The sequence below is a fragment of the Amborella trichopoda genome, chromosome 1 (assembly GCF_054954075.1).
Source record: "Amborella trichopoda isolate Santa Cruz 75 chromosome 1, AtrichopodaSantaCruz75HAP2 v2.0, whole genome shotgun sequence".
NCBI lineage: Eukaryota > Viridiplantae > Streptophyta > Magnoliopsida > Amborellales > Amborellaceae > Amborella > Amborella trichopoda.
In genome coordinates this window covers 40,930,097-40,943,841 of record NC_142336.1, presented here as the reverse complement: position 1 = coordinate 40,943,841, position 13,745 = coordinate 40,930,097, and the positions used below count along the sequence as shown (strand labels likewise).

The following is a 13,745-nucleotide window of genomic DNA, read 5'->3' as shown; positions in this document are numbered from 1 at the left end:
AGCAATATACACATACACAACCTTGTTTCTTGCTTTACGAATAAGCACATCCACCTCCGAAGTGGATTACATGTCTTGAGTTTGATTTTCTATCACCTTGTTGTCCTGCAAAGTCTGCATCAAAGTACCCACTAACATCTAACTATCAGCTTGGAAGCACAATTTGTAGTTTTTGGTTTTTTGAATATGCCTAGGTATCCTTTTTATAGCTTGCTGATGAGCTATCCCATGATTACTTTGAAATCTACTTACAAGACAAAATGCATAACTCATATCAGGTCTAGTTTATAACATGACATACATTATACAATCTATAGCTTGAGCATGTGGAATTCTTTCCATCTTAGCTTTGCCACTGTCACTTTTTCTCTGACAATTTCATTCCTTTACAAATGGGTATATGTACAGGCTTACAATTTTCCATTTGAAATCTCTTTAAAATACTCTCTAAATAATTTTCTTGAGATAAAGATAAGATTCTTGTACTTCAATCTCTTGTTACCGTAATGCCTAGTGCGTAGGAGGCTTCTCCCATATCTTTCATCTCAAAGTAGGAACTTAGCCAATATTGATATGGTTAATCATGCCAAATCATTACGAGTTAACGAAATATCATCCCCAAATAATGTTTCTGAAAATTTAAATCAAGAAGCAAAGATGACTGAAAAATAGAAGCAAACAGCCGAGCAGATGTACTCTGATTTGCCTAGGGTTACCCCTATGGGATTTAGTACACCCCACATCAAATTTTCTCACCGATGGTACACTTTGATCACATTGGCCTTGCTGAATTTTTTGAGTTGTGAAGCTTTCTTAGGCAATACATCAAAAACTAGGATTTCATGAGAGCATAGGGCTAGATCTAGGGTTTTATATAACCCTTTGGAACTCTTAGGACCCTGCCACAAAGCACCACCCTTCTTCTTAGTGGCTGGGCGTGCCTCCTTTTTCAAGCCCTAGCGGGTGCCACCAAACCTTTAACAGTTTTTGAGATGGTGCATGCCACCCACTCTAGAGAAAGATAGACAAGAGTAGAGATCGAGAGGGGCGTGGAGGGGAGAGAGAGAGAAGAGAGAAAGAGAAGCTAGAAAATATGAGTGGAGAATGAGGTGGGGTTCCCATCCTTGTATGGGCCTTAAGGGCCCTAGGTATGCCTATCTAATTGTGACTCATCATGAAGTTTGTGACGTGAGAGGATTAAATATGAGCCACCCATCCCATAAATCAGGCATCATGATATAGGGAGGAATTTAGGAATTTTATCCCCTGAATCTTTGACCCATATCTACTTCTAGTCAAACTAGGATAAGATCAATCATAAAATAATCTTCTAAAACTTCCTTTATCATTAACAAAATTGTAGGAAGTGATAAATAGAGGTCAAATATGCAATATTTTCAAATGGAAAAGTATATAAAGAGACCATTGACTTTTGATACAAGGAGATCACAAGCATTCTCGTCTGTCAGATTTCAAATCTGGTGGTTATAAGAATGTCATTGACTAGACTTAAAGTTAAATTTTTTTTTTCTCAAACTTTGTGACACACCCTAGGCCAACTAATTTGACAGCTAATATATCTAGGCGTAATTTTGACGTCCTTGTAATAAAGATAAATGGTCTCAAAGTATACAATCCCTTTTCAAATAAGTATACAATCCCTTTTCAAATAAGTAACTCTTGCAATATGAGGATATAATATCCTTTCAAAAGAATTTCTAATAAACCAAAAGTTTTTCAAACTAAAATAAGAAATAAAAGAGGAGAGGAGGGGGCCGTGCCACCTTACTTGTGATGTGTGGGCCCCAAAGGCTCCACGCCCCACCTATGTGGGTGTTGGCACACATGTGGGCTGGATCCATGGCCCCCACATGTATCACTCCACCCCTCCACAATTCTAGAATTTTGGAAAAGCCCTTTTAAGGGTTTGCTGAAGTTTATTTTAAAAATTATGGAAAACTTTCTAAAATTCACAAAAACATTTATTACATAGAAAAACAAAACATCTGGAAATAGGTTGGTTCCAATGGATCAAGATAAGTGATTGTTAGGGCACTCCACCTGACCCAGTAACTGTGATCCTTGGCTATCTTCTCAAACCAGCCAAACGAGACCCATAACCCACATTTGCATGTAGGGGCTCATAATTGGTTCGTCAAAATTAGCCAATAAATAATGGAACCACAATCTCGAAATGTGAATTACAAGTTCAATACTAGAACGACATTCTCAAAATGTGAATTACAAGTTTGCCCATTTAAGAGGAAGTGGCACGCATATATCACTACAGTACAAGGGGGATTCTCTCTATGTACATGTACACGTATCTCTTTTTCGGGTTGTTTTCCAGCAATACGATTGTGATGTGTACATGCCGTACAAAAGTTTGTGAGGATTTAGCCATCACTTTCACATTTCTACATTTGCACACAAAAGACCACGAAGTTCTCCTAGCTTACAAGCCATCCTTGGGTGTCACTTTGGCCTCAATAAGGGACCCTTTTTGATAATACCATATATCCTGGGGTAAGGGTTTTGAATATGATCAGGGCATGGGTTTTGTTGCCTTTAAAGGCCTAGAGAGCTTGTAAATATAGTAATTTATAACAGAATTTGTGCTTCAGTGGGAGTGTGTGTGTTGACTGACCATGGGTTGGGCGGTTTATGGCCCTGGTTATATCCAAAATCCTTACCTGTGGGCATGTAGTATTATTGAGAAGGGTTTACAGTGGGTCATCCCTTGTTGAGGTCGGAGAAATGCTTAAATGATGGTTGTAGGCCAGGAGAACTGTGTTTATTGTATACGGTTGTAGGCCTGTGAGAGTAGGGGCCAAAGCTTTAAAAAAACTTCTACACAATATGTGCACATGATAGCCGCATTACTGCAAAGCAGCCCCCTATTGAGGGGCACGTGCACGTGTGCATAGCGATGACCCCTTTTGCACTATGGTGATAAGTGCTAGACTTGCTCTTAAAGAGAGGAACTGTATTTCACATCCGAAGATTATGGTTGTAATGTTTATTGTTCAACTTTGAGAAGCCAATCATGAGCAGTGTTTCAAAAAGCGATAGGCAGCACCTAGGCGCCCTCCTTGAACCTGGGAGGCCCAGTAGAATTTTTTTTTTTGGTTTTCTCTTTAAAATAGCCTCTAATGGGTTTTAGGTTTCAAATAAACCTAAAACCCACAACTTTGTCCATTTAGTATCAGAAAAGACCCAAAAATACCCTCAAGGAGCCGCATTGCCCTAGGCGACGGCCTAGGCGGGTTCAGGCGGGCGTCCAAGGATATCCGCCTAGGCGGCCTACCAAGTGCTGGGTGGTCCACTTTTTGAAACAATGATCATGAGCCCCTTCATTTATACTGTGGGTCATGGGTCTTTGTTGGGTTGGATGAGAAAACAGTAGTGGATCAGAGTTCTTGGGTCAAGTGGAGTGCTGTTATAATCACCAAATTTTGGCCCATTGGTATCAGTCCACTTCTAAAATATTTTTTTTGGTTTTAGAAATATTTTTGTATTTGTTAGATTTTTTAATAATTTTAATTTTTTTTCAAATAGGTTGACTGTATTAATAAGGAAAAGAATATACATTTCAAGCTAATCCTAAAGACGGCAGTCCCACATGTTGGGTGCTCAAAAAACATAAGTAGTGAGAGAAGACGTAGAGAAGAAAGAAGAGAGAATAACGAGAGGGGAAAATTACATAATGGGGTAGGTAGAGAGCCCTACATGAGCTCAAAAAGGTTCGTAGCCCCGGTGCCAAGTCTGGAGCAGAGGGCCTAGAGGCGAATGACTTGAACCTCGTAACCCGAGGGCGAGCCATGTGGAAAGGTCAACTTTGACATGCTTGAGACAATCGGGTATGGGCCTCTACTTGCGCATGAAATTACTGCGGCCTTTGAGGTAGCTGAAACCCAATTGGCGACATATTGTGGAAGAAAAACCCCACTGTACTATGCAAAGAGAACCGGGGAGCCGAGTGAGAAGAAAATGAGGGCGAGAGGAGGTGGGGTGAAGTGATGATCAGATTGAGGTTTAAGAGGTAAGGTTTTCCGTCCTTTCTCGCAGTGTCCACTAAACCAATCTTCTTCCTGATGTCCAGAACAGTAGAAACCGTTGAGTCCTTTTTCTTTTCCCTGGAGTTGAAAAGAGACTGATTTTATCGCTAAGCAATGAGACCGAGCTAGCTATCTCTGAGAATGGTTGCAGTGGAAGGCTTATGCGAGGTGCTATGAGCTCGGGGGCAAATAGTGGAGGCAGGACGTAGATTAATTTTAATTTTTTTAATTTTAATTTTTTCTTGCTGTAAATTCATTAAAAGGGGGTTTCCAAAATTTTCAGAATTTGGAAGGGCACATGTGGGACAAGGATCGAAACCCCACGTGCGTACCAAATCTAGATAATATTAAAAGTGGTTATAATTTGTATTTAAATAGAAGTTGGACTTGGGTCATATTGAAAGGGATAATGTTCCTAATTTCCACCCAATATCATTATGGCTGATTTGTGGGACGGATGACTCAGATTTAATCTCTCTCACCCCACAGATTCCCTAAATATCCTAATGATCAAGCTGGAAAATTAGATAAGGCATGCTTAGATAGAATCCTATTCAAAGTGGGAAGTAGATTTCATCCTATTTAAACCCTATTTGAACCCTTCTCTAAAATTAAAACAAGACAGAAAAGAAGCCTCTCTCTCTCTTTCTCACACACCAACCTCTCTCTCTCTCTCATCTTTCCTTCACACCCTAATTTTTTCTCTTTGTCTCTCTCAAATTTAAACAATGTGCCTCCCCTCTCTTTTCCTTAGGGAGTCACACCATCCTCTCTCTCCTCTTTTATGTGTCATCTATCAAAGAAAGTGAAGGAAAGGAAAAAAGGTGGCACTTTCAAACTCTAAGTGAGTTTTGCTGATTTTTGAAGAAGGAGGTATAGCCAGCCAAGAGAGAAATAAACCCTCAAGCCTTGCGCTAGTCTGTTCCTATAGGGTTTCTACAAATCCTAGTAGAGTTTTTGAGCTCTCTAACACCTTGGATTGAAAGGTATTGCCTGAAAAGCTTATCTATCTCAGTAATTTAAGCAACACCTAAAGATTAAGAGTACGCCATCGATCAGGGAATTGGGAGTGGGGTGTATCAAGACTTGTGATGGTAACACTAAGCATCTTCTAGTAAGTCTTCCCTACAAATTTAGTTAATTTTCAGGCATATTTTATTATTTTCTCTGAATTTCCAGGAACATATATTGTACTCGAAACCATAATGGAAGATTGGTTATTGCTCCTCTATTTTTATTTGTTTTGACAGTGGAAATAAAGATCCTCGATTGTATCTAGGGTATTAATTTTGATTTTACAGCAGTATATAGTAGCCCATGTAAGTAGAATTCAGGTTTATTGAATAGGAGGAAAATATTTTTTTAAAATTTATTACCTTGAGTTCTACATAGCCATTCCTTTTATTGGTATCAGAGCTTCTATTGTTTACTGCCATAATGTAGGAGTTCTATTTTTATTTGAGTATAGAAATGTGACATCAAAAAGTTTTTTGGCTGATTTATTAAGTCTGAAAGATTAAATAGGAAGAACTATGTTAGTTGGAAGAGAAAAATAGGCTATGTTCTCTTCGAAGAACGACTTAGCCAGATGGTTACTGATGATCCCCTCACCTGCTTCAAGAGGTAATGTTTATGAAAGGCAATCCATAACATATGCTTATGCTGAGTGGGAGCGTAAAAACACTCTAGCAAAGCATGTTCTACTTGTGGTCATGGATGACACCCATGCTCTCGAGTATGAGCACATGAAGACTACAAAGGAGATTCATGAACGACTTGAGGCCCATAATGCCACTCCTCTCACCAAGAAAACAATGGCTATGAAACAATATTCAGATTTCAAGATGGAAGCAAATTGAATGACTATATATAACAATTCAGAGCCTTAGTTCGTGAACTCAATGCTGCACAAGTTAAGTTAGATGAAAACATGCAAATCTGCCAATTGTTGAATTCTATGCCATGCTCATGGGAAGCTTCATTTCAGGCCTCACCGCAAGAGAGAGCATGCCAAAATTGGATGAGATCAATCCCAAGTTTAAAGTCGAAGAAGAAAGGAGATTTGACTCGCGATAGTTCAGCCCTGAATGACTGACTCCGTGAATCTGGTAAATATTAAACCCAACTCTGGTTCATTCAAGAAGAAGAAGGGCAAGGGGAAAAATAAAAACAAAACCAATCGGAGTCAAAAGGGGAATGATGGGCCTAAGAAGTGGAAGGACTTAAAAAATACCTAGTGCTATAACTGCAACAAATGTCGGCACATTGCAAAGTCTTGTAGAGCACCCAAGAATGTGAATCCCAACGGCAATAGGGGGCATGCGTGTGTGGACCTTGAGACCTTGTTGATTGACTCTAAGGTAGGGTCATGATGTTTTGACTCAAGGTCCACTGCCCATATGTCAAAGGTTAAGGATGGGTATAGAAATTTTAAACTTGTTGCCCCTGGGGTTTAGTTTATCTATATGGTTGGGAATCGAAAGACTGAAATTTTGGATATTGGAGAATTTGTCCTTCAACTTGAGAATGGCAAAAGCATAGTCGTAAAGCAAACTCTTTATGCTCTTGAGATGAGAAAAAGTTTGGTTTCAGTTGCTAGATTGGCTAAGGCAATCTACTCCATCATCTTTACTTGTAATAAGGTGGAAGTGAAATATGAGAATCAATTGGTCATTAATGGTCATCTTGTAGGTGGTTTTTTTTTGTTTGCAATAAAGTATTCCATTTTTTATGTCTCGTGTTTTGATAATAATGATGATGCCTAGATATGACACATGAGACTAGGGCACATAAATCCTAAAAGGATGGAGAGATTAAAGAGAGAGGGCTTATTAAATAATCTAAATGGAGAATTAACGAAAGTCTGTGAATCATGCATTCAAGGAAAGCTGGTTAAGAAATCCTTTGTGAAAGCTCTGAGAGATATGCATATTAGAAGTTGTCCATAGTGACATTTGTGGACCCATGAATGTGGCCACTAAGGGAAGCAAGAGGTTCTGTCCTCCAGGTAGACACAACTTGTAAGTGTTGACACCAAGTACATCACATTAATTTTTGTTCCCCATATAAGTTGTTTACTTGTTGCGATCTCCCTCAACTCTGTGAATCCGTCCTTGCTTCTCAAAACATTTCAAGTAGAGGATGATTCGACCCACTAATTCCTCAGGTCATGGTCAACAACCAATGATTATGAGCTTATACATATCAAGTCCTTTGTCTTATTTTGATTATGGTTATTCTGAGCATTGTTATTATTCTGGTTTCTAATTTCCTTTTTAGCTTAGGACAATTGGCCTTGATGTGCCTAGGTACCTTGCGGTAAAGCATGTCCTCCTAAGTTGCTTTTGATTTTTTTAAATTTGTTCCCTTTCTTTTACACCTATTATTATTATCAGTATTATTATTATTGTTGTTGTTGTTGTTCCCATAATTAGGTTTCTTAGGGGAAGAGGAACTTTGAGCAAAGAAGAGTTCATTTGGCTTTTTCGTCTATTCTCTTAGCATCATTGCTGACGTGCATGGAAAGATTTAGCATGATGATACCCTATGTAGAGTGTTTCAAAGCAATTACAACCGGCTTCCACGATGGGGGAGACTGTTTAGGACAATTGACACTTGCATGTAGTAAGGAAGTGGATTCTCGGGCACTACAAGGTCCTTTGTGAGCACCTTCATTTTGCTGATATGCTTGGTTACTTTCCTTCATCCTACAAGAGTTATACTTTTCAAGTATGAGTTGGACATGAGTCTCAGAAGTGGTCGCATACTTCTCAGATAGGGTACCCATCATGCTTTGCGCTCTAGTGTGGTCCTCAAATACCCTAATCAAGTCGTTTAGCATTGTGGTCCTAGCTATTTTATCATTTGCTAACCATTTTTGTAATCACCTTCTAGCATGACCATTCACATTTGGCTCTAAAGCTTGTGGGTGTGAATTTAAAATATAGTCTTCCCTATCATGGAAAAGGATGTAATCTATTTTTCTCTTCCACATTGAGAAATTAGTTCCATTCAATTTCTTGAGTTTTGACACCTCTGCCATCACTAGCCTAGATGCCATTTTGTTTTGTATGCGTTAATTTAGCTAGAGTTATGGATTAAATGCACTGATGCAGATAAAACAAGCAAAATGTATTAAAATTCTATATTAAATTTGAGCTCGAAACGGACTGACCACGTTATCAGATTCAATGATTTACTGACTTTGTTGATTGCCTCTCTCTTAGTAGTTGCTGTCAGATGGTATAGGCCTTGTGTCGAACACTTGGCAGGCTAAGACTAACAACAAGTGCTGGTTCATACACCAATTTTTCTATAATGATTAAATGATTACACTAATACTTGTAATATCTCAAGGAGATGCCCAACACAATGTTCCCATTGAATATGGACCAAAAATTTCTGTGAGGCTTCATAGGTGGTTCATGGGCTTGTATTTAAAAGGAAAATACAGCTGAAACAAGCGAATCTCAAAGCACACTAAGAGAGTGAGACGGAGAGGGGGGATGAGAGAGAGAGAGAATCTGGCGTGACTTTACTGTCTAATGGGAAGATAACAGCTTCTTGAAGGCTTTTCTTATTATAACCACCTGCAAGCTGTTATTGATGGGTCATCTGATTGTTTCAGAGCCAATGATATGGTCTTTAATTGGTATGGTTTGGTTGAAGATGTGGAGGGTCATCAATTCACATGCTCATGGGTTCTAAAGAGTAATTTTTATTTCCTTTGAAAGTGGTGTGAAAAGAGATTGAAGCGGTATGTCCCCTGGAATGAAAAAAGAAGTTTAAAGAGATATAATAAAGGGACATATACATGTATCTCTTTATATAGTTGCTTCCTAGAGTGCGGCTGTAGTACGTGCGGAAGTTTGTTGAGGATTAGGCCCTTACTGTCACAAACCTACAACTACACATAGGAGACCATGAAGCTGTCCTGTCTGACAAACATCATTCTTGGGTATCTCTCTAAGCTCGACAAGGGATGACCCACCAGAACAAGAAAACCCTCAACGTTAGTGCCTATTCCAAGGGTAAGTGCTTTGGACATGATTAGGAACATAGACCGCCCAACCCTAGGTCCGTCAACCAACCTACACTCCCACTAAAGTGTATAGTTCACTATTTATTGTATTTCTATGCTCTCAACCGGTTTTACAGGCCACAAAACCCCAATACTTATCACTCTACCCATGCTGAGATTTGAGAACTCCTTCAATTTAAGGTGACTCTCAATGTTTTATGTTGGGCAGTGAGGGGGGCCCTCTTTCTATGGCACAAGACTTGAGGATGTAGATAATGAGAGGCTTGCGACAATTTCTTTTTTTGTTTTTTATTCTTGTAGATCTTATTTGTGGACCAAGCTAAAAGAGGAGTGGAAGACATTGGTTGTCCAAATGAAGAATGTGTTAGATGTTTGCTATGACTTATCAATTTGCATTTCTTATTGAGTTATCGATTCTTGGTGTGGATTCTTTCTTAGTCTTGTTAGGTATGTAAGCAAACATATTAGTTGCAGTGTTATCTGTTGTGCTAGGTTTTGTTGTAATAATCTTTTATACACATATTCGAAAAGTGAGCTTTCAAAAACCTTAAGGCCCTTGACCTTTTCCTTCAACCAACTAAAGACATTGGCTTTCTTTGTATTATACGTGTCAGTGAATTTTATAGCTTCTAAATCAGTGGAATATTGCCTTTTGGCGAAAAGCATTTTGTTATTCATAAATTTGAGGTTCATGCTGATATTACTCTTATTCCAGGTGTCATTTGCCTATGCTCTATATTGGAATGGAGTACATGCGTACACATAACTTTAAACTTGCAGAACAGGTATTGGAAATATGTCAGTGCTGATGTTTAACATAGTGAAATGTTTTTATTTTACATTGCAACTTGCATTTTTTGTAATGGTTAAAATGATTTTAACTTTCAACCATTCCAAGAAGAGAAAAAAAGCATTTCTAACTTTTTGCCATTTATTTGACAAGAAATAAGCTCTAATATGTCATTTATTTTCCTTGGAAGCTATTAGCCTGTTAGCAACTACTATGGAGTCATTTTGGATTCTGCATTCTTACATAATTAAGTGTATCAATTCATTGTCCATGTTATAATTGGTTCACATTAGGGGTCAGCATTGAGCCTATACCTTTTTGTCTTAGTTATGAACGATTTAATTAGGCGCCTACAAGATGAGGTACTATGGTGTATGTTGTTCATGGACGACATACTTTTGATTGATGTGATTGGAGCAATGTCAACACAAAGTTATAACATTGGAGGGATACTCTAGAATCTGAAGGTTTTATAATTAACCCGATTAAAGTATATGAAATGTAAGTTTAGTTATAATAGGAGTAGAGACGTGGACGTAGTTAAAATTGACGGCCAGAAAAAACAAAAAATGAATGCATTTTCGGTTTCTTGGGTAGAGAGATTGATGAAGATGTCGCACTTTGAATTAGAGCTGGGTGGGCAAAGTGGAGATGTGCAACCGGCATTTTATGTGATCGCTGCATACCAAAAGCTGAAGGGCAAGTTCTATAGGACAGTTGTGAGAGCAGCTTTGCTTTATGGGTGGGCGCTTAAGAAACAACATAACCATAGAATGAGTGTAGCTGAGATGGGGATGTTGAGATAGATGAGTGGCAAGACAAGAAAGGATAGAATTTGAAATGAATACATTGTTTAGGTGTGGCACTAATTGGCGATAAGATGAGAGAAAGTAGACCATTGTTTTAAAATGCGGGATGTGGTCTCAATGCGCTTGGGGGGCCGATGCGACAATGAGGAAAAAGATTCTCTCACAAAAACATTTTTGCCTTTTCTTTTTTTTTTTATCGATTAAATGGAAAAAAGGAATAAAAGTGCCTGTTTTGGGGGGGTTTAATATCCCCTCCAAAACCCTTCCCATTGTTGTTGTAGGTGGGAGCGGGATCGGTTCGGGATTTGCTGAACTGCCCAATAGTGGAAGCTCCCTAGGGTTTGGATTGACATCCGTACAATGAACAAGACAAGGAGTGAGATCCTTAGGTTTATGGGAGTGAGATTCGTTGTCAATGGGTTCGATGTTTTAACTAGCAGGAATCTAAGCTCTACCATACAAGTTGTACTTTTGTTGTTAAGTAGAGCTAGTACGAGTTTCCTTGGTTAAAGAATCGAGGTTTAAGTATGTCATATAACGGCGTTCTTCTTGTTCTAATATCGAGATTCTTAAAGTATAGGAATCAAGGTCCTCCGCTGATTGGCCCCGAGGTCCGCAAGTACCATTTACTAAGAATCCCTTATCAAGTGCCCCCTGCCCTTAACAATGGATTTATTTATTTTTGCGTGAATATCAACAGATTAATTATGTAGCTCTGTAAGTCGGTCTTTCTTATGACCACTACATCTTCAGGCCATGACACAAGTTTGGCATTCACCATTCCCTTTGAGTCTCCTGCAACCCAGAATCCTACCACTCAAGAGTCATCTTCTTCGAATGTAATTTCCTCTACTTCCATTGTTTCTCAAAGGCTGGCTCCCCGAAAGGGCAAGAGGACAAGATGAACTCTCTCTCTCTCTCTCTCTCTCTTTGATTGACGTAAAATAAGCTTTTTAAAGCTTGAAATGAAAGCATGTATTCTCTTCTCACAACTGTTATCATATTTAAGACTCTAAAACAATAGGACATCATCAATACAAGATTTTAAATGGAATATATATTCTCACAACTAAGAGGGATGGCTTACACAACAGGATTTAATAAAACAATGGGTCACTCTAGACTATGTCAAGTTCAAATTAAGAATCTAAAATAATGTAACCTCTTGCTATGCGAAAAGGGGTTTGGATTTTAACATCATGGAACTTATGATTCCTAAATAATGGGAACTTCTGACAATGACAATCTCTAACTTGGTATCATCCTTTAATGAAAGTGGAATCCACAAACATGTAACCCAAGATTTTAATGTACCAAAACCTTTGACCATGGTTGATGGGAGCAGGGATCTATTTCAAAATTTGAACTGGATTCCACTGACGGATGGAATGTGGTCCTTTTCTTTTGGAGTGAGATCCCAAAGTAAAAAAAAAAATGGGTTCCCTCTAAGATCCCTTGTAGGAACTATGGGATCGAGGTTCCAGAGTGGAATCGTTGCCCTACCCACAAGGTTCCGTTAACTATGACCCTTTTTCCCACCTTTTCTAGAAAAATACCTAAAGACCGCTTTTTGAGAGGTTTTTTTCATCACACTGTTTCAGTGCATATGCGATGCGTATGCCGCATATGTGGTGGGATGCGGCACATTCCATCAAAGTGCATATGCACTGTTTTGCGATGCGCCTCCTAGCGCATACCGCATGATGCAGTGGCATATGCGGCGATGTGGCCGCATTTTTAAATTATGAAGTAGATTAACGTGGGCTGGCCATTTGTAGTAGACCTAGTACAACGCCTGTTAGGAGGCACGAGTCAGTTCAAGTGGGGGGCGCACAAAGGGCAAAGGGTAGGCCCCCAAAGGACATGGTAGAATAAAGATGCATGTCCGATGAAATGGTTATTGCTTGGAAGAAGTGAGAAAAAAAATGGAGGCTTATGGCCTCATCGAGGGTATGGCCCTTGATGGAGCAGAATGGTGGACCAGGATTCATGTAGCCGACCCCAATTAGTTTGGAAAAGGCTTTGATGATGATGATGATGAATTCATTGTCATTGTTGATACCTAACTTGGTTGTGTCTGCTTTAGAATGCGATCCAGAAGAAGGCAGGAAGACAGACAAGTACATGGAGAGAGAGGGAAGAGGGTGGGGGGAGAGGGAGAATGTATCACCAATTCAAGAAAACCACACTAAAAAAATGTGCATATGCCTCCTCTTTCGCTGTTGAGTGGACTGCTGCATTGGTCTTTCTCATAAAAAGTTTAATGGTCGCTTTTAGGGATTCAAAATGTTGATTACTTGATCAATAATGGTTTCCAGCCTCCAGGCGATGGGGCCACCTTAGATGCCCATGTTATCTCATTTGTTGAGTCACCCTTGACAGCTTGATTAGGACCCCTTGAGCCATTAAATGCTTTCAGGTCTTCTAGGTGGTTTCAGACCTTTGAGATGGTTTCAGGCCTTCTAGAGAATAGGTGGAGAAGAGAGTTTATGGAGAGGGAGCCCACACCCAGGGCCAACCAAACTTTTGTGGGAGTGCCAACTAGGTAGAGACCATTGTTTTCGTCGTAACGTGGTAGGCCATGCCTCCCTAGCAATTATAAGGGAGGAGAGGACTTGGTGGAGTGACCTGTTGAAGGAGGTCACTGAGAACTTGCCTGAGATCTTTCCAAGGTCGGAATGCTAGACCCTAGTCTGGGAAGCGGGATTTCATGGGCGTGTCACTTATCCATAGGTCTTTCCATAGGCTAATTCTTCTTGTGACTTAACCCTTAAGCACTATTGCACAAAAATACCTGATAGGATGAGACAATGACTTTCCAGGCCCCTGAAGCTTTAGTGCAAGACACGCTGCTCAGCAGCCGGCCTGAGCTTTCCACCATATTTGTGGAACATTAGTTGCTTCCAAAGGTGGTTGTGATTGGCCACTAGTCTCCACTGTTGGGAATTTGATTGTAGATGAGAGATTTGAATGTCAAAAAAATTAGCAAATCCACAATCATACGATGTATCACAGAAAAAGAAATGAGCAAGAGAAGACAGCAAATC

General features: G+C 39.5%; 1 protein-coding gene across 12 annotated transcripts in view; it reads left to right on the top strand.

The window, feature by feature from the left end:
- Positions 1-13,745, top strand: part of APC6 (anaphase promoting complex 6) — a 49,077-nt gene that overhangs the window by 19,654 nt on the left and 15,678 nt on the right. For all 12 annotated transcript variants that reach the window (XR_016054700.1, XR_016054706.1, XR_016054702.1 and 9 more), the window contains one exon: positions 9,815-9,884. Coding sequence is in view for 7 of the 12 variants with exons in the window: in XM_006832985.4 (XP_006833048.1) it covers positions 9,815-9,884 (70 nt within the window). In the remaining 5 variants the exon portion in view is untranslated. The remainder of the gene's footprint in view (positions 1-9,814; positions 9,885-13,745) is intronic.